At 42.4% G+C, this 22,262-nt stretch overlaps 1 protein-coding gene across 3 annotated transcripts in view; it reads left to right on the forward strand.

The window, feature by feature from the left end:
- LOC134348634 (sodium-driven chloride bicarbonate exchanger-like) overlaps positions 1-22,262 on the forward strand; it is a 258,317-nt gene that overhangs the window by 112,065 nt on the left and 123,990 nt on the right. For all 3 annotated transcript variants that reach the window (XM_063052328.1, XM_063052326.1, XM_063052327.1), the window contains exons 4-6: positions 5,234-5,372; positions 7,938-8,098; positions 13,173-13,358. In XM_063052328.1, coding sequence (XP_062908398.1) covers positions 5,234-5,372; positions 7,938-8,098; positions 13,173-13,358 — 486 coding nt within the window. The remainder of the gene's footprint in view (positions 1-5,233; positions 5,373-7,937; positions 8,099-13,172; positions 13,359-22,262) is intronic.

Below are 22,262 nucleotides of genomic sequence, written 5' to 3' on the forward strand. Positions count from 1 at the left end.
AATGTAAGATATTCGTGAGGCCTAATTTGGAGTACTGTGTCCACTTTAAGTCACCTACATACAGGAAAGATGTAAATAAGATTGAAAGAATGCAGAGGAAATTCACAAGGATGTTGCTGGGACATGAGGACCTGAGTAACAGGGAAAGATTGAATAGGTTTGGACTTTATTCCTTACAGCGCAGAAACATGAGGGAAGATTTGATTGAGGTATACAAAATTATTATTGAATAGATTAGGACTTTATTCCTTAGGACATAGAAGAATGAGAGGAGATTTGATAGAGGTATACAAAATTATGAAAGGTATAGTCAGGGTAAATGCAAACAGATTTTTTCCACTGAGGTAGGGTGAGACTAGAACTACAGGTCATGTGTTAAGGGTCAAAGGTGAAATATTTAAGGGGAAATTGTAGGGGAACTTATTCACTTAGAGGGTGGTGAGAGTGTGGAACTAGCTGCCCGTGCAAGTGGCGGATGCAAAGTCAATTTCAGCATTCAAGAGAAATTTAGATAGGTACCAGGATGGAGCAGGCTATGGAGGGCTGTGGTGCAGATGCAGATCGATGGGACAAGGCAAATTAATGGTTTGGCATGAACTGGATGGGCCAAAGTGCTTGTGTCTGTGCTGTAGTGTTCCGTTACTCTATGACTCTGACTGTAGAGCACAGGGACAGGCACATCAGCTGACAATGTTGTGCCAATCCAATTAAATTAGTAATCAATTCTACCTACACAATGCCCATATCTCTCCATTTTCCTCACATTCATGTGCCTATCTAAACGTCTCTTAGAAGTTCCTAATTTATCAGCCTCAACCACCACCCAGCCAGCACATTCCAGGCACCCAGTACTCTCTGCGTTAAAAAGAAACTTGGCGCAGACCTTCAGTTAACCCCTCTCACCTTAAATGCATGCCCTCTGGTATTAAACATTTCAACCCTCAACATCCTTTCTACAATGGGATGAGCAGAACTGTATAGAATATTCCCGATGCAGCCTAACTAGAACTTTATAAAGCTGCAACATAACTTCCTGACTTTAGAACTCACTGCCGCGAGAAATCAAGGCAAGCATGCTACACGCCCTGTTAACCACCTTATCCACCTGCATGTCCACTTTCAGGGAGCTATGAACTTGACCCCAAGATTCCTTTGCTCATCAACATTGTCTTGCCCTTAAATATTGTACTCTCTCTTTATGCTTGCCGTACCAAGGTGCAACACTGCACATTTGGCCAGGTTAAACTTCACCTATTTCTGCAGCTGATCTGGAGAACAAATGTATACTTTGCGGAGCAGACTTGATGGTCCAAATGTCGTAATTCTGTTCCTATATCTTATGGTCTAATATCACTCTTTAATATTTGGGGTCATCTGAAAGTGTATGTTTTTCTTAAAGCATGAAATTTTACTTGTTCCACAGACCACCTACTCAATTCACTACATTAAATTCAACTTGAAGAGGATAAATATAATGTTACAGGACACTAAGTCTCTCCAGTTCTAACATCATGCATGGGAACCAAGTTTGTATTTTAGCTTTACAGTCTGATTTTATTTAAGCAAGGTTAAATAGTGTTTTCAGTTCACAAAGCACAATAAGTACAAAATTGATGAATGTACAAGAAATAATTTCAAATAAAATATTTCAAGAATTAATTACGAATGTAACACACTTACATTTCAATTGCTATTTCTTGTATTAGTCACTCACTCAAAGAGCAAGTGCGAGTTGCAGAGGTTCACAATTTGGATTTTTGAATCTTACTCTAATTTGAAAGAGTCAGATCCCACTTGGAAAGAAGGGCTTTACACAATCATCAAAATATTGATATATTTATATCACTAGTGGTTCATATGTATGAAGTACGTTTGCCTATGCATTGCACTTTTCTTCAGCATGGTGAGATTTAAACACAAAAGAGTATGATCTGTGACAGATGCCGTTCTGTTTGTCTTTTCTCCTCTTCCCCTCTGCTCCTTTCCTGCCCCTAACACTTTCTGTTTTCTCTGTTCCTCCCTGTAGCACTGTTCAAAAGTATTAACGTCCTATTATCATTGAAGTGTGATTAAAACCATGACTGGGTCATGAGTAATTAATGTCACAGATTTTCCGTTGCACAAATGTAGAGTCACTGCAGAACTTCAGAAAAAAATAGCTCTGTTTTTCATGTGGTAATGATGTTTAGATTGAAATAATGAATCCAAATTAAGATTGAAAGAGTGTAGAGACAATTTACTAGGATATTGCTTGGACTTGAGGACCAGAGGAATAGAGGAATGTTGACTAGGTTTGGACATTATTCCCTGGATCATAGGAATATGAGGAGATATTTGATAGAGGTATACAAAATTATGAGTGGTATAGACAGGGTAAATGCAAACAGGTTTTTTTTTCCACTGAGGGTGGGTGAGATTAGAACTAGATGGTGAAGGGTGAAAAGGTGATATATTTGAGGGGGAGCTCCTTCACTCAGAGGGTGGTGAAGGTGTGGAATAAGCTGCCATCAGAAGTGTTAGATGCGGGTTTGATCTCGGTATTTAAGAGAAATTAGAATGAGTACATGGATGGAAGGGTTATGGAGGGCTTTGGTTCGGGTGTCGCTGATGGGACGAGGCACACTAATAGTCTGACACAGGCCAGAGGAAACAAAGTCTGTTTCTGTGCTGTAGTGCTTAATGACTCTAAATCAAAAATTTGGTAAAACGTCAGGAAACAAGAGCATCAGAAACCCCAACAAGACTGGGGCTATTTATAAACACACTTGATTCTTCAGCTGCTGGAAATGCCGAGCAACACACAGGTAATGCTGGAGGAATCCAGCAGATCAGGCAGCAGTCAATGTTTTGGGCCAAGACCCGCCATCACTGCTGTAAAGGAAAGGGGAAGACGCTAGAATGAGAAGATGGGGAAAGGCTCCTTTGTCCATTCGTCACTCCCCATTGATCTCCTTCCTGACACTTAGCCCCGCAAGCGGGTCAAGTACTACATCTGCCCCTACACTTCATCCCTCACCACCATTCAGAGCTCCAAACAGTCCTTCCAGGTGTTGTGACACTTCACCAACAAGTGATGTCATCTACTATATCTGTTGCTCCTGGTGCAGTCTCCTCTACAGGGGTGAGACCCAATTTAGATTAGGGATCTGCATCATTGGGTACCTTCACTTCATCTGACGCAAAAGGTGGGATTTCCCTGTGTCCACCTCTTTCATTGTGACTTCCAATTCCCATTCCAGCATGTTGTTCCACGCTCTCTTGTACTGTCACAATGAGCTCACTCTCAGACGGAGGTGCAGCACCTCAGATTCTGTTTAGACATCCTCCTACCTGATGCAATGAACATCAATTTCTTGAACTTGCAGTAATTTTTCCCTTTTCTCTCTTTTTTTCCATCTCTTACTCTTTCTTTTCTCCTCACCTGTCCATCAACTTCCTCTGGTGCTCCTCCTCCTTCCTTTTCTCCCATGGTCTATTGTTCTCTCCAATCGGATTTTTTTTTTCTTCATCTCTTTACCTCTTCCACCTATCACCTCTTGGCTTTTTATTTCATAACCCCTCCCTATACCCACCCACCTTCACCCTCACCTGGTTTCATCTGTCTCCTGATAGCTTGTACTCCCTCCCCTCCCATCCCCTTATCTTATTCTGTGTTCATCTGCCTTCCTTTCCAGTCCTGATGAAAGGTCTTGGCCTGAAACATGGACTGTTTATTCCTCTCCATAGATGCTGCCTGACCTGATGGGTTCCTTCAGCACTTTGTGTGTGTTGTATGGGGGCAATTTAGATCTTCCTGATCTTAGTAAGAGACTCTCACAATCGTATTGAAGCTTTACCTTCTGCAAGAAAGATATAAATACCGTTGAAGGAATGCGGAGAAAATTTACAAGGATGTTGTCTGGTCTGGAGGACCTGAATTATAAGGAAAGATTGAATAGATTTGACTTTATTCCTTGGAACATAGAAGATTGAGAGGAGATTTGATAAAGGTATACAAAATTATGAGGGATATTGATTGGGTAATTGCAAGCAAGCTTTTTCCACTGAGGTTGGGTGGGACTACAACTGGAGATCATGAGTTAAGGGTGAAAGGTGAAAAATTTAAGGGGAACATGAGGGGAATCTCCTTCGCTCAGAGGGTGGTGAGAGTGTGAAATGAGCTGCCAGTGCAAGTGGTGCACGCGAGCTCGATGTCAATGCTTAAGAGAAGTTGGATAGTTACTTGGAGAGCTATGTTCCCAGTGCAATAGGCAGTTTAAATGGTTGGGCATGGACTAGATGGGCCAAAGGGCCAGCTTCTGTGCTGTAATTCTCTATGACTCTATGATTTTATTCTTTTATGATAAGTTTGGCTAACTGAATGGTCACACAGGCTCAAAAGCCACTTTGGATGTTTGTGAAAGCCTTTATGTCCATTTAGAAGCAAATATATTTTTGTAGATTGGGGCACAACAGTGAATGACTTACAGGGTTTCTGAAGCCTTCCTAGATATCCTGTTGGAGTAAATTATTGACCTCTGTTTAGCCTTCCGATTGGTGAATATTTTTGTCTATTTATAGAACATAGAATAGTACAGCTCAGTACAGGCCTTTCAGCCCACATTGTTGTGCCGACCCTCAAACCCTGCCTCCCTTATAACCCCCCACCTTAAATTCCTCCATATACCTGTCTAGTAGTCTCTTAAATTTCACTAGTGTATCTGCCTCCACCACTGACTCAGGCAGTGCATTCCACGCGCCAACCACTCTCTGAGTAAGAACCCTTCCTCTAATATCCCCCTTGAACTTCCCACCCCTTACCTTAAAGCCATGTCCCCTTGTATTGAGCAGTGGTGCTCTGGGGAAGAGGCGCTGGCTATCCACTCTATCTATTCCTCTTAATATCTTGAATACCTCTATCATATCTCCTCTCATCCTCCTTCTCTCCAAAGAGTAAAGCCCTAGCTCCCTTAATCTCTGGTCATAATGCATACTTTCTAAACCAGGCAGCATCCTGGTAAATCTCCTCTGTACCCTTTCCACTGCTTCCACATACTTCCTATAGTGAGGCGACCAGATACCATATAGACCATGTTACCTGCAATGCCTGAAGGACTTTCCCTGATTAGTTAATGTCTGGCAGACAGAAATAGACTAATAATGAAGATTATTTTTCAGCAGAAATGCACCTTTTGTCGTAAAAGAAATAATTTATAATATTGGTTTTCTAATTTCATTTTTCAATGTCCTTCAGATACTCCATCCCAACGTGTGCAGTTCATTCTTGGAGTAGAGGATGATGATGAAGAACATGTTCCACACGATCTCTTCACTGAACTTGATGAAATTTGCATGCATAATGGTGAAGATACAGAATGGAAGGAGACTGCTAGGTGATTTGTGTTTCTAAACACTGATTCAACAAATGAAAGCTTGTAGTATTTATGTGCTGTTCTGGGTTTAGCTGATTAAAGCTTAGATAAGCCCACACAGAAGGGAAAAATCTCTTAAATCCAGATTTAGATGTATGATTTAAGTGAGAGTTGGTGGAAAATGCATGAGCGTTATTTCTCAGAGTAAAAATTGCTGTGTTTGAATTTGTCTAATGTGGAGTGAACATTGTACACCAGTTTCCAGATTGTCTTAAAAGAATCAAGTAACAAAGACTTAGTCTAATGGCAAGGAGGTCCAAGAAGATTGAAAAACAGGATCTATTACACGAGGTTAGCATCAGCCCTCGACACAGATTCACATGTACAGATCCTTAGACACACTCAAACTGCATGCACAAAACACCCACGCACACTCATGTGGACATAACACAGCAGCTTTCTTTTTACATCCTCATTTTTTTGCACTTCCCACTTTATTGCACTGCCAACCTAGACTTTGCCTCCCCATCTCTCTCTTTAACTCTTCTCTCTCTCTCTCTCTCCCTCCCTCCCTCCCTCTCTCTCTCTCTCCCTCCCTCTCTCTCTCTCCCCCCCCACGTGCTTTCTCTGACCCTGCACCCTCTCCCACTCTGACCCCATGCACTCTCCCCCTCTTCCTCTATCTCTGTGCCATTTCTGCCCCTTGGCCGGTCCCTGTACAGACCCAGTCTCTCTCCCACTCTCCCCCCATGCCCTCTCTGCCCCCTCTCACCCTCTTCCCCCACAGTCGCACTTATTCACTTCAACTGCAACTCTAGTAGATATGGCAATAACGTCCTGAGGTTCTGGATCATATCTTGCACCAAAATGACACCATCTATTGTGCATTGTTTTTTTGAGGCATACTGCAGGAACCTGAAAAAATGAAAGAACTTTTATTTTTTTTTCCTGCTTCTTAACCTTCTATGGCACTCATGGCTGTATCAGAATCTGGTTATATTAAATTAAGTAGTGCAGAAAGAGAGGAAAAAATAGTGAGATAGCGTTGGCTCATTATCTGTGCAGAAATCTGATGGTGGAAGGAAAGAAATTTCCCAAATGTTGAGTGTGTGTCTTCAGGCTCCTGTACATCCTCCTTCATGGCAGCAATGAGAAGGGAGCCTCTCCTGGGTGGATGCCACTTTACTGAGACATTGCCTTTTGAAGTTATCCTGGATGCTGGGAAGGCTAGTACTGATGATAGAGCTGACTGAGTTCACAACTTTCTGCAGCTCATTTCGATCCTGTGCAGTGGCCCCTCCATAGCAGATGGTGATGCAGCCAGCTACAATATTCTCCACAGTATACCAGTAGAAATTTGTGAGTGTCTTTGGTGACATACCTAATCTCCTCAAACTCTTAATCAAATATTATTACTATGATGCCTTCTTTGTAATTGCATCAATATTTTGTGCCCAGGATAGATCTTCAGAGAAGTCGACACCCAGGAACTTGAAACTGTTCACCCTTTCCACTTCCGATCCCCTGTTGAGAACTAGTGTGTGTTCTCTTGACTTCCCATTCCTGAAGTACACAATTAATTCCTCGGTCTTATTGATGTTGACTGCAAGGTTGTTGTTGTGATACTTCTCAATAGCTGATCTATCTCACTTCTGTACACCTCCTCATAATCTGAAATTCTGCCAACAAAAGTTGTGTCATCGGCAAACTTACTGTATAGATGGTGTTTGAGCTTTGCCTAGCCACACAGTTGTGGGTGTAGAGAGAGTTGAGCAGTGGGCAAGCATGCATTCTTGAGGTGCACTTGTGTTGCGAGGAGGAGATGTTATTTCTGATCCGCAGAGACTGTGGTCTCCCATGAGAAAGTTAAGGATCCAGTTGCAGAGGAAGGTACAGAGACCCAGGTTTTGGGCGTGTGATTAGAAATGAGGATATGATTGCGTTGAATGCTGAACTATAGTCGATAAACAGAATAATGGCCTTTTTTGATACTGGTTAAAGAAAAACCAACTGTGGTTTTATTCCAAAAGCCAGTTAGGCGTTGTTTGAAGTCTTGAATGGGCTCATCTTTGATGCTTGCCCACTGAATTATCATACTGTTACTTATTATCCTGAGTTGAGCATGTGTAAAGGATAGGACAGTTAGAAATGGATAAAGATTTACTAAACCGATTCATGTGATATCCAAGTGACATATGAAGGGAGATTAGGTTTGTTAGGCGGTCGCTGCCTGGAATGTAGGAGAATGGGAGAGCATCTCACACAAACTAATAAAGTTCTAGCATCCATGACAGACTAGGTACAGGGAAAATGTTTCTGATGACAAGACAGTACGATCCATGTTAACAGCCTCAGGGGTTATGCCACATAGGATAAAGATAAGTAGGAATAGAATACTGGAGGTGTGCTTTATTATGAAAAGAAAATGTTTATGCTTGTTAATTTTCCAATGTAGAGAATCATTATGGGCTAACGAGTATTGCTTGTTCTCAGATTGTCATCATGGTACAGGAACTTTATTTAATATATGACATGGAAAATATTTTAAATGTGCTGACGTACTTAACCATTCATCTGTGAAATTAGATGGCTGAAATTTGAAGAGGATGTTGAAGATGGAGGGGATCGATGGAGTAAACCGTATGTGGCTACACTATCATTGCATAGTCTGTTTGAGTTGAGGAGTTGTATCATCAATGGAACAGTCCTGTTGGACATGAGAGCCAGCACCATTGAGGAAATTGGAGGTATGCTAACAGATGGATAATAAGGCAATGATTGTTCAAAAATAACTGAGACACTATACCCAATTAATGACTTGTAGATTATAATTAAAATGCCCCCCTCTCCCCCCCCCCGTATCACCCCGTGCCATCAGAAAAGATCGAGCAATTATTGTCTCTTATTTCAAGATTACATTTAGATGCTGACTGGTGGGTTGACTTAGCTTGACTCTTGTGATATAATGGCCAAATAGTCCTCCGGTATTCACCATCGAGAGGAGCACTGTCTATGTGAAGTGTTCATGTGAAGGAAGACATTTGTGGATAAAGAGCTCAATATGTTCACAGACACAAGTACAACAAATTATGTTTGTGGTTACCTATAGTGAACTCAATTATTTTTATTTTTGTAGGAAGTGCATTTCAGTGGATCTTCTCATTCTTTTCCTCCTCTACTTACCATCCTTCTTTTCATTATTTTCTTTGTCAGTCACTTGCAGCGTATCTGATGATAAGGTGCATCCTATCATGGTGTCGTGTACTTGGGTTGTGAACGAGGTGTGGACAGCACTCATTGCAATCTGCTTTGCTGCAGAGCATGAAATGCAGTCGGTAGAGCAGACTGCCTTGGGACTGCTGTCAGGATGGTGAACATTGACGTGCTTAGAAGTTTACTTGCCTGCGATTGAGCTGGTTGCTGACGAAAAAGGAATATTTTTTGTGTTTTGCCAATGACACCCAAGAAACAATGTATAGTATCTCCTGATATTGAACTCACTGAACCACATGGTAACCTATTAATCTTAACTAAAGCATTCTTTGACTAAACCAGCTGAGTTTTATGGGAGGCATGAAATAGAGTCATAGAGCAGTACAGCACAGATACAGGCCCTTCGGCCCACAAGTCTATGCTGACCACTTGACCATGAACCACGCAGGGACCAGGGTGCTGGCAAATTGCATAACTAGGGTGTGGATAGGGCTTTAAATGAAATAGTAAGGGGATCAGTTCAACAGCAATGGCCCTCAATATAGTGGCTCCCCCTCCTGAGCACCGACAGGTTCACCTACCTGGGCAACATCATTTGGCAGGATAGTGGGATCAAGGATGACATCCAATATACAGACTCAGCAAAGCTAGAAAAGTCTTCAGATCAATGAGCAGCATATGTGGATCAACCATGTGCAGCATCTACACCACGGTGAAGTGGTACCAGAGATGTGATCTGCCCATACTTTTGTACAGGTTGGAATGCTGGCACATGACAGGGAGTGACACGGCCACAATCATCATGAGGAAACCTTGGAGATGGATTGGGTAAGCAATGAGAAGAGAGGACAACTTCATCAAGATACCACTTTATTTGGATCTGTGAAGGGTGGAGGAAGGAGGGAGACCAAAGAAAACCTGGTTCTCTACTTTAGAGGGAGAAATGAGGACCTTGAACCGCATCTGAGGCACAATAGAGAAGATGACCAAGACCAGACAGAGATGGAGGACCTTCATTGCTGACCCAAACGCCAGCAGTATAACGGGCTGAAGGAAAGGATAGTTCAACAGCTTGGATAAGTATTCATAAAGTAAAAGGGAAGGAGAGCAGGAGATGTTGTTGAAGCTTCCTGAATACAAAAATAAGACAGTCTAGAAAGGGATAAGGATTTCACTTCAGACAAAGTGGAGACAAACTTGAGAAGTGGGTGGTGAATACAAAATTGCATGTGCATGGTTTATGAAACAAGGTAGTTAAGTTTAAAGTATGTCTAGAAATTGGCAAATATGCTGTTGTGGGCATCACGGAGATGTAGATGAAAGAAAATCACAGGTTGGACCTAAATTTCCAAGAATACACATCCTGTCAAAAAGACAGGCATGTTGGCAGAGGGGTCTGGGTGGATAATTGTTAAAAAATGAAATCCAATCTTAGCAAGAAGTGACATAGGATTGGAAGATATAGAATCCTTGTGGGTAGAATGAAGAAATTGCAAAGTTAAAAAGACACTGATCTGAGTTGCAGACAGTCTTCTGAGTAAGAGCTGGGATGGAGAGTACAATTTAGAATAAGAGATAGAATGTTATCCTGGTGATTCAGGAATTCAATGTGCAGGTAGACTGAGAAAATTAGGATGAGACTAGATTCCAGGAGAAGAAATTTGTTCAATGCCTACAAGATGATTTTTTTTTTAGAGCAACTTGTGGTCAAGTCCATGAAGGAAATGGTAATTCTGGATTTGGTGTTGTAGGTTGGTGCTAATTTTCATGTTATATGTTAATGATCTGGATGATGGAACTGATGGCTTTGAGGTCACTTTTGCAGATGGTACATAGATAGATGGAGAAGCATGTGGTATTGAGGAAACAAGGAATCTGCAGAAGGAGTTGGCCAAGTTGGGACAATGGGCAAAGAAGTAGCAGATGAAATATAGAGTTTAATTTTCCTAGGGAGAAGTCCACATGATTTTATAAACCTCTATAAGATCAGTCCTCAATTTCTTACACCACAAAGAATAACAACCTAGTTTGGCCAACCTCTTACTGTAACTCGGGTTCTTTAGTCCTGGCAACATCCTCGTAAATCTTTTCTGCTCTCTTTCTCGTATCAGGGTGACCAGAATTGTACACAGTTCTCCAAGTTCAGCATTAGCAATGATGCTACAGTTGCAACACAATGCCTGAAAACTGCTATACTCAATTCCCTGACTGATGGCTAGTGTTCTAAGTGCCTTCTTCACCATCTTGTCTACCTGTGATGCTGCACATTGTGAACTTTGCACCTCTACTCCCAAGCCCCTGTTCAATTACGCTCCCTCGTGCATTACCATTCATAGCACAAGCCCTACACTGTTTGACTTTCCCCTGTACACTTACCTGTATTAAAATCTATTTGCCATTCCTTGGCCCAGTTCTCTAATGGATCAAGGTTCCTGGTAATCTATGATAACCTTTTTTCATTATTAACAATACTTCTTAAGTTGGTGTCATCCACAAATTTTCCGATCAAGCCTTGTGCATTCACATCAAAAGCATTTATACGTTTGTATAAATAATAAATATTGTGCCCCAGCACCAACCCCTGTGACAGACCACTAGTCACTAGCCTCCATTCTGCGAAACAACCTTCAACCACCACCCTGTCATTCCTACACACGAACCAATTTTGAATCCACCTAATTCCCCCCAGATTTCATAGTACCTAACATTCTAGACCAGCCTATCATGTAGGACCCTGTCAAAGGTCTTGATAAAATCTATATAGATCCACTGCCTGACCCTCATTTATCTTTTTGGTTGCCTCTTCAAAAAACTCCAAAGGATTTATGACGCGTTAGTTCCATCATGCATAGCCATACCTACTCCTGCTAACTGATTTTCCAAATGTTAGTAGATTTTCAATTAACAAAAGGTCTACAATTTGAAAACAGTATCTCAATTTCTCTTTCATGCTGTAGTCTATCTGTTGAGTTTTTCTGGAATTTTTTATTTTTATTTTGGTTATTTTGCATTTGCATTTTTTAAATAAAATTTCCATTGATTTGGGTTCTGACGAATTAGGCCAATTTTTAAATTGCCCCTTTACATTTTACATTTTCATAATGTAGCCTCTTGCTCTTTAAAATTTTATATTTGTTGATAGAGAATCAATGATCCTCTCTGAGAGCAGTTGGTGAGCTGTTAGTCCATTGTTCTGTCTTTTCAAGTGGATGGGAAGGATCTCATCGCATCATTCAAAGAAGAACAAATAATTTTCACCACCATTATTTGGCTATTCAATGGCATTGCTGATAAACAGAATATTTATTATTACTTTAATTATTAATTTGTTGCAGCTCATCCAAGGAAGCTGTGCACATACAGTGCTGTGCAAAAATCTGAGCTATGCTAGATTTTTTCATATGATTTCAGATGGTATGGCCGACACTGAGCCCTGATCTCAACAATGTCCAGGCTGTCTGAGATTACCTGGAGAGACAGGAGCAAGTGTGCAGACAAACTGGGAAATTCCCCAAGATGCTTGGAACAACCTACCAGCCGATTTTCTTGTAAAACTGCCTAACAGTGTACTTAAGAGAATTGATGCACTTTTAAAAGCAAAGGGTGGTCACACCAAACATTGATTTGATTTAGTTTTTACTGTTTACTGCTCTTTATAGATTTTTTTGGTATTTAAAAACTTGTCAATTCATTATTTTTGAAAGCATTGTGGCTTTACAAGTTTTTTTTTAACATGTGCCTGAGACTTTTGCACAGTACTGTATTAATAGCCACATTTCTTACATGACCTGCAATTGTTCAATGATACTTTATAGACTGTAATGTCTTGCAGTCATGTTAAGGATTATATTGAAGTTTCTCCCTCATTTTTATACTGAATGTTTTTCATGCATTTGTGTTCTTACCATTGGTTTTTCTTTGTTCTGTTCCATTGTAGAATTGCATCACACTATTTTCCAGTCTGTCCAGGAACTGGTGCTCCTAGGTTTCGCATTGTTCTCTATGTTCTTGTTTGGTCCTTTTTTTTTAAAGATTAAAGTCTGTCACGAGCCTTGTGGCCCATCAGGCCAGAGGTTATGCCGGTTTCCGTGATGTGAAGTGACTGAGAACATGAGACTTCCCCCCCCCCACCCCCCCCACTGGATAGGACGCCAGTCTATCGCGAGGTTAACCCCCAGCATTTTTGTCGGTACCCATTCTCAGCTGGGTAGACTGGAGCATTGTGTGGTTAAGTGCCTTGCTCAAGGACACACAGGCTGCCCTGGGCCGAGGCTCGGACCCATGATCTGCAGATCACTAGTCCAACGCTCTAACCACTTGGCCACGCGCCACCTTGTCTGGTCCTACCCCATTACAATATCTTGCTTCCCCCCACCCCCCCCCATGCCCTCTTTTACTGCCTGTCTGTTCTATTTCATGTACCTGTCTGTTCTATGTCTCTGAATAATGTGATCCCAGTGGGGACGTTAATGAACCTGAAACGAAGTCATAAACAAACAAAGTTACTTCTTCCTGCAAACTAAAATAATTTTTTTTTCATTTATAAGCTGGTCACGCGAAAATCTGCCTCATCTCTTTTTGATCTTGATTGCAAATTACTTTTCACAGATCTAATTCTGGACCAACAAGTAGCCTCAGGACTGAGTGATGAAATTCGTCAAAAGGTGCATCAGGCGCTCCTGAAACAGCATCATCATCAAAGTCAAAAGAAGTTTAGCAATCGAATTCCTATAGTAAGATCTTTTGCTGATATTGGGAAGAAACACTCTGATCCACATTCACTGGATAAAAATGGTGAGACGCTAGCATCTAATGCTTGAAGTCTGCAAAGCAAAATTAAATATATGTTAAATATGTAATGTAAATGTGTTGAATAATTATTAATATAACTGTAGAAGAGCAGCAAGCATTATTTATCAATTGTAAATAATAACTGAAGAAGTTCTAGATATTTCATTTAATTTTTGAGTTAAGAATATTCAAATTTTTATTCACAGTTCTGTGTCATCCAATTTTGCTTCATTTTATATTTTTTGCACTTTATACAATGTCTTTTGAGACTCTTCAAACATAAGATCAAAATGGTATTTAAGTGTGAGAATTGTAGTAGTATTGTTAAGAATAATAAAAGTATAATTTCAGGAATCCTGAAGGCATGATATTCCTCACAACTACCAGCGACCAGTTATCCCGTCTTGCTTCTCCTCCTGCCCCCGGTTCCTGCACTATACTGGGAACTCTTAAAGCTATAGTTTTCAGTGGGAAACCATTGTTGTCAGCATTGAGGCTGAACTGGCTGACTGTGTATTAGAATGGTGGAAACCAGTGGAATTGCATCCAACTTCTCCAGCATAGGACTAGATGTCATGAGAGTTTAGCTGGAGCAAGAATTAGAACCATTAATCCCACTTCACATCTCCACATGAAAATTATGCATCGGAAAGGAATCCATGAGCATCTTCTGTCATGTACATTGTTTAGAATAAAAACTGTACTTCTGAAGTACTTGACCAAGCCTTCTTCCTGTCCTTAAGACTCTTTTTAAGGTTTGGGTGAACATGCAATCTTCATTAGTACATGACTGATGGATATCATTGCTGTTCAAACAGTTACAGCTGTACTGTGAAACCACAAGCAAACAAGTATGTGATTCAAATTCTTTTTATACTAATGAAAGCAAAAAGTGGTGGAAGCATTGAGCTGGTTAAGCAGCTTCTGTGGAGAGAGTAACCAGTTCCAAAGTTCAAAGTAAAATTGAGTACTAGAGTACATGCATGTCACCATATACAACACAGATTTTATTTTCTATTGGCATACTCAGCAAATCTGTGTAAACAGGATCAATGAACAACAAACTGTGCATATGTAAATATAAGTAAATAGCAATAAATAAAGAGAGCATAAAATAACAAGATAAAGAGTCCTTAAAGTGAGATCATTGGTTGTGGGAACACCAGAAATGGGATGAGTGTAGTTATTCCCTTTTGTTCAAGAGCCTGATGGTTGAGGGATGGTGACTGTTCTTGAACCTCATGGTGCGAGTCCTGAGGGTCTTGTACCTTCTACCCGATGGCAGCTGTGTGAAAAGAGCATGGTCTGGGAGGTGAGGAGCTTTGATGACGGATGCTGATTTTTTATAACAATGTCTCATGGAAATGTGCTTAATGGTTGGGAGGGCTTGACCCGTGATGTACTGGGCCAAATCCACTACCTTTTGCAGGATTTTCCACTCAAAGGCATCAGTGCTCCCGTGCCAGGGCATCATGCAGCCAATCAATACAGTTTCCACCACTCATCCATAGAAGTTCGCCAAGGTTTTTCATGACATGCTGAACCTCCGCAGACTCCTGAGGAAGTAGAGGCACTGTCCTGCTTTTTTTTGCAATTACGTATTCATGATGGGTCCAGGACAGGTCCTCTGAGATAGAGACACCCAGGAATTTAAAATTACTCACCCTGGTTTCCCTCTCCTGAAGTCTGCAATCAGTTCCTTAGTCTTGCTGACACTGAGCAAGAGGTTGTTGTTATCACACCACTTAGCCAAATTTTCCGTCTCCCTCCTGTATGCTGATTTATCACCACCTATGATACGGCCCGCAACATAGAAACATAGAAACATAGAAAATAGGTGCAGGAGTAGGCCATTCGGCCCTTCGAGCCTGCACCGCCATTTATTATGATCATGGCTGATCATCCAACTCAGAACCCAGCCTTCCCTCCATACCCCCTGACCCCTGTAGCCACAAGGGCCATATCTAACTTCCTTTTAAACATAGCTAATGAACTGGCCTCAACAGTTTGCTGTGGCAGAGAATTCCACAGATTCACCACTCTCTGTGTGAAGAAGTTTTTCCTAACCTCGGTCCTAAAAGGCTTCCCCTCTATCCTCAAACTGTGACCCCTCGTTCTAGACCTCCCCAACATCGGGAACAATCTTCCCGCATCTAGCCTGTCCAATCCCTTTAGGATCTTATACGTTTCAATCAGATCCCCCCTCAATCTTCTAAATTCCAACGAGTACAAGCCCAGTTCATCCAGTCTTTCTTCATATGAAAGACCTGCCATCCCAGGAATCAATCTGGTGAACCTTCTTTGTACTCCCTCTATGGCAAGGATGTCTTTCCTCAGATTAGGGGACCAAAACTGCACACAATACTCCAGGTGTGGTCTCACCAAGGCCTTGTACAACTACAGTAGTACCTCCCTGCTCCTGTACTCGAATCCTCTCGCTATAAATGCCAGCATACCGTTCGCCTTTTTCACCGCCTGCTGTACCTGCATGCCCACTTTCAATGACTGGTGTATAATGACACCCAGGTCTCGTTGCACCTCCCCTTTTCCTAATCGGCCACCATTCAGATAATAATCTGTTTTCCTATTTTTGCCACCAAAGTGGATAACTTCACATTTATCCACATTAAATTGCATCTGCCATGAGTTTGCCCACTCACCCAACCTATCCAAGTCACCCTGCATCCTCTTAGCATCCTCCTCACTGCTAACACTGCCACCCAGCTTTGTGTCATCCGCAAACTTGGAGATGCTGCATTTAATTCCCTCATCCAAGTCATTAATATATATTGTAAACAACTGGGGTCCCAGCACTGAGCCTTGCGGTACCCCACTAGTCACCGCCTGCCATTCTGAAAAGGTCCCGTTTATTCCCACTCTTTGCTTCCTGTCTGCTAACCAATTCTCCACCCACACCAATACCTTACCCCCAATACCATGTGCTTTAAGTTTGCACACTAATCTCCTGTGTGGGACCTTGTCAAAAGCCTTTTGAAAATCCAAATATACCACATCCACTGGTTCTCCCCTATCCACTCTACTAGTTACATCCTCAAAAAATTCTATGAGATTCGTCAGACATGATTTTCCTTTCACAAATCCATGCTGACTTTGTCCGATCATTTCACCGCTTTCCAAATGTGCTGTTATCACATCCTTGATAACTGACTCCAGCAGTTTCCCCACCACCGACGTTAGGCTAACCGGCCTATAATTCCCCGGTTTCTCTCTCCCTCCTTTTTTAAAAAGTGGGGTTACATTAGCCACCCTCCAATCCACAGGAACTAGTCCAGAATCTAACGAGTTTTGAAAAATTATCACTAATGCATCCACTATTTCTTGGGCCACTTCCTTAAGCACTCTGGGATGCAGACCATCTGGCCCTGGGGATTTATCTGCCTTCAATCCCTTCAATTTACCTAACACCACTTCCCTACTAACATGTATTTCGCTCAGTTCCTCCATCTCACTGGACCCTCTGTCCCTTACTATTTCTGGAAGATTATTTATGTCCTCCTTAGTGAAGACAGAACCAAAGTAATTATTCAATTGGTCTGCCATGTCCTTGCTCCCCATAATCAATTCACCTGTTTCTGTTTGCAGGGGACCTACATTTGTCTTTATCAGTCTTTTCCTTTTTACATATCTATAAAAACTTTTACAGTCCGTTTTTATGTTCTCTGCCAGTTTTCTCTCATAATCTTTTTTCCCCTTCCTAATTAAGCCCTTTGTCCTCCTCTGCTGAACTCTGAATTTCTCCCAGTCCTCAGGTGAGCCACTTTCTCTGGCTAATTTGTATGCTACTTCTTTGGAAGTAGCAGTGGTGTAATCAGCAAACTTGAATATAGTGTTGGAGCTGTACTTAGCCATACAGCCGTAGGTGTAAAGCGAGTAGAGCAGGAAGTTAAGTACACAGCCCTGTGGTGCACCTGTGCTGATGCAAATTGAGGAGGAGATGTTTTTGCAAATCTGATGAGATTTGATCTTTTGAAAGGTATAAGGCCCTAGTGATGAAGGAAGGGAAATCATGACATTTGTCCACTAGTCGAAGATTCTCAGACAAGGTTGGGGAGAGGCACAGGAGACTGTGGCAGTGGCTGATGAATATCTAGAAATGTTTATTCTCAAGGGTTCTGGAGGCCAGATCATTGGGGTTAAATAAAATGGAAGTAGATAATTTCTTGAAACATTGTGAAATTGGGGCTGTGGAGAACTAGCATCAGTAAGGGGATGAGACCTGTGACAGGTCAGCCATGGTCATATTGAATTGCAAGCTCAGAATTGAAGGACTAAAGTGGCCAACCATTGCTTTGATTTTTTTTTATGTTTTTACTCTATAAACTTCTCTGCCTGTGCAATTCAAGTGATCATATGTTGTCTTAGAAACATATAAAACCTACAGCATAATGCAGGCCCTTTGGCCCACAATGCTGTGTCGAACATGAACGTACTTAGAAATTACCTAGGGTTACCCATAGCCCTCTTTTTCTAAGCTTCATTTACCTATCCAGGAGTCTCTGAAAAGACCCTATCGTATCCACCTCCACCACTGTCACCAGCTGCCCGTTCCATGCACTCACCACTTTCTGCATTAAAAAAAAACAACTTACCCCTGACATCTCCTCTGTACCTACTTCCAAGCACATTAAAACTGTGCCCTCTTGTGTTAGCCATTTCAGTCCTGGCAAAAAGCCTCTGACTATCCACACAATCAATGCCGTCTCATCAGCTTATACACCTCTATCAGGTCACCTCACATCCTCCGTCGCTCCAAGGAGAAAAGGCCAAGTTCACTCAACCTTTCGTCATAAGGCATGCTCCTCAATCCAGGCAACATCCTTGTAAATCTCCTCTGCACCCTTTCTATAGTTTCCACTTCCTTCCTGTAGTGAGGCGACCAGAACTGAGCACAGTACTCCAAGTGCAGTCTGACCAGGGTCCTATATAGAAAACATAGAAACATAGAAAACCTACAGCACAATACAGGCCCTCGGCCCACAAAGTTGTGCCGAACATGTCCCTACCTTAGAAATTACTGGGGTTGCCCATAGCCCTCTATTTTTCCAAGCTCCATGTACCTGTCCAGGAGTCTCTTAAACAATCCTATTGTATCTGCCTCCACCACCGTTGCTGGCAGCCCATTACACGCAATCACCATTCTCTGCGTTAAAAAAAAACCTTACCCTTGACATATCCTCTGTATCTACTCCCCAGCACCTTAAACCTGTGCCCTCTTGTGGCAGCCATTTCAGCCCTGGGAAAAAGCCTCTGACTATCCACATGATCAATGCCTCTCATCATCTTGTACAACTCTATCAGGTCACCTCTCATCCTCTGTTGCTCCAAGGAGAAAAGGCCGAGTTCACTGAACCTGTTTTCATAAGACATGCTCCCCAATCCAGGCAACATCCTAGTAAATCTCCCCTGCACCCTTTCAATGGTTTCCATATCCTTCCTGTAGTGAGGTGACCAGAACTGAGCACAGTACTCCAAGTGGGGTCTGACCAAGGTCCTATATAGCTGCAACATTGCCTCTTTGCTCCTAAATTCAATTCCACGGTTGATGAAGGCCAATACATCGTATGCCTTTTTAACCACAGAGTCAACCTGCGCAGCTACTTTGAGCATCCTATGGACTCGGACCCCAAGATCCCTGAATTTTGTCAAGCTGGATGTCATAGAAGTTGCATTTATCCTGACGAACAGAAAATATTCCTGACTGGAGCCTTGTAGCTCCCTCTAAACGGTTATTCCCATCACAACTGGCTGCAGTACATTACCATTGGGTTTAATTTCAGGAATTGTTTCCCCATAAGAATTTGATAGTACCTTCACCAGGAGGACTGGACATTCAAGAATGCCATTTACTGTTAATCAAGGCATTTAGGAAGGGTAATAAATGCCAGCCTTGATGATGTCCAGATTCTAAAACAAAAGTCAAAATGTCTACGTTGAGACTAATGGTCCACCTTTGTCAAAACATTACTGATCTAGGGTACAGGAATAAATCAGTAAACATTTTATAGCATTGGATTTTGGGGTTAGCTTTGTGTCACTGCCATTCTGGTAGCCGGGCTGTGTCGTTTCTTGGTACATTTATGAACAGATCAGAGGGAATATCTTAAGAGGAGAGGTTGAGCGAGCCAGGGCCTTTTACTTTGGAGAGAAGGAGATTAAGAAGTGTCTTGATGGAAATGTACAAAGTGATGCAGTGGATAGACAGAGATTTTTTCCCGCTGTGGCAGAAATATCTGACACAAAAGAGGTATAATTTTATGGTATGTTTGGAGGAAAGTACAGAGGGATGTTAGAGGTATGTATTTTACACAGTGAGTGGTAGGCGTATGGAAGCCGCTGCCAGGGGTGATGATAGAACCAGATACTTTAGGGACATGGAAAACCTACAGCACAATACAGGCCCTTCGGCCCACAAAGTTGTGCCGAACATGTCCCTACCTTAGAAATTACTAGGATTACCCATAGCCCTCTATTTTTCTAAGCTCCATGTACCTATCCAAAAGTCTCTTAAAAGACCCTATTGTATCTGCCTCCACCACCGTTGCCGGCAGCCTATTCCGCGCACTCACCACTCTCCATGTTTTTTTAAAAAAAACTTGCCTCTGACGTCTCATCTGTGCCTACTTCCAAGCACCTTAAAACTGCCCTCCTGTGTTAGCCATTTCAGCCCTGAGAAAAAGCCTCTGACTATCCACATGATCAATGCCCCTCAATATCTTGTACACCTCTATCAGGTCACCTCTCATCCTCTGTCACTCCAAGGAGAAAAGGCAGAGTTCACTCAACCTGTTTTCATAAGGCATGCTCCCCAATCCAGGCAACATCCTTGTAAATCTCCTCTGCACCCTTTCAATGGCTTCCATATCCTTCCTGTAGTGAGGCGACCAGAACTGAGCACAGTACTCCAAGTGGGGTCTCACCAGAGTCCTATATAGCTGTAACATTACCTCTCGGCTCCTAAATTCAATTGCACAATTGATGAAGGCCAATACACCGTATGCCTTCTTAAGCACAGAGTCAACCTGCGCAGCTACTTTGAGCATCCTATGGACTCGGACCCCAAGATCCCTCTGATCCTCCACACTGCCAAGAGTCTTACCACTAATACTATAGGATGGATACATTAGGACGGTTAAGTCCCCGGGGCCTGACGGAATGTTCCCCAGGCTGCTCCACGAGGTGAGGGAGGAGATTGCTGAACCTCTGGCTGGGTCTTTATGTCCTCGTTGTCCACGGGAATGGTACCGGAGGATTGGAGGGAGGCGAATGTTGTCTGCTTGTTCAAAAAAGGTAGTAGGGATAGTCCGGGTAATTATAGACCAGTGAGCCTTATGTCTGTGGTGGGAAAGCTGTTGTAAAAGGTTCTTAGAGATAGGATCTATAGGCATTTAGAGAATCATGGTCTGATCAGGGACAGTCAGCATGGCTTTGTGAAGGGCAGATCGTGTCTAACAAGCCTGATGGAGTTCTTCGAGGAGGTGACCAGGCATATAGATGAGGGTAGTGCAGTGGATGTGATCTATATGGATTTTGGTAAGGCGTTTGTCAAAGTTCCACACAGTAGGCTTATTCATGGGATCCAGGGAAGTTTGGCCAGGTGGATTCAGAATTGGCTTGCCTGCAGAAGGCAGAGGGTCGTGGTGGAGGGAGTACATTAAGATTGGAGGATTGCGACTAGTGGTGTCCCACAGGGATCTGTTCTGGGACCTCTACTTTTTGTGATTTTTATTAACGACCTGGATGTGGGGGTGGAGGGGTGGATTGGCAAGTTTGCAGACGACACAAAGGTTGGTTGTGTTGTAGATAGTGTAGAGGATTGTTGAAGATTGCAGAGAGACATTGATAGGATGCAGAAGTGGGCTGAGAAGTGGCAGATGGAGTTCAACCCGGAGAAGTGTGAGGTGGTACACTTTGGAAGGACAAACTCCAAGGCAGAGTACAAAGTAAATGGCTGGGTACTTGGTAGTGTGGAGGAGCAGAGGGATCTGGGGGTACATATCCACAGATCCCTGAAAGTTGCCTCACAGGTGGATAGGGTAGTTAAGAAAGCTTATGGGGTGTTAGCTTTCATAAGTCGAGGGATAGAGTTTAGGAGTGGCGATGTAATGATGCAGCTCTATAAAACTCTGGTTAGGCCACACTTGGAGTAGTGTGTCGAATTCTGGTCACCTCACTATAGGAAGGATGTGGAAGCATTGGAAAGGGTACAGAGGAGATTTACCAGGATGCTGCCTGGTTTAGAGAGTATGGATTATGATCAGAGATTAAGGGAGCTAGGGCTTTACTCTTTGGAGAGAAGGAGGATGAGAGGAGACATGATAGAGGTGTACAAGATAATAAGAGAAATAGATAGAGTGGATAGCCAATGCCTCTTCCCCAGGGCACCACTGCTCAGTACAAGAGGACATGGCTTTAAGGTAAGGGGTGGGAAGTTCAAGGGGGATATTAGAGGAAGGTTTTTTTACTCAGAGTGGTTGGTGTGTGGAATGCACTGCCTGAGTCAGTAGTGGAGGCAGATACACTCGTGAAATTGAAGAGACTACTAGACAGGTATATGGAGGAAGTTAAGGTATGGGGTTATATGGGAGGCAGGGTTTGAGGGTCGGCACAACATTGTGGGCCGAAGGGCCTGTACTGTGTTGTACTATTCTATGTTCTATATTCTGCCATCATATTTGACCTACCAAAATGAACCACTTCACACTTATCTGGGTTGAACTCCATCTGCCACTTCTCAGCCCAGTTTTGCATTCTATCAATGTCCCGCTGTAACCTCTGACAGCCCTCTACACTATACACAACACCCCCAGCCTTTGTGTCATCAGCAAATTTACTAACCCATCCCTCAGCCAGGTCATTTATATAAAATTATAAAGAGTAGGGGTGCCA

The sequence above is a fragment of the Mobula hypostoma genome, chromosome 6 (assembly GCF_963921235.1).
Source record: "Mobula hypostoma chromosome 6, sMobHyp1.1, whole genome shotgun sequence".
Taxonomy (NCBI): Eukaryota; Metazoa; Chordata; class Chondrichthyes; order Myliobatiformes; family Myliobatidae; genus Mobula; species Mobula hypostoma.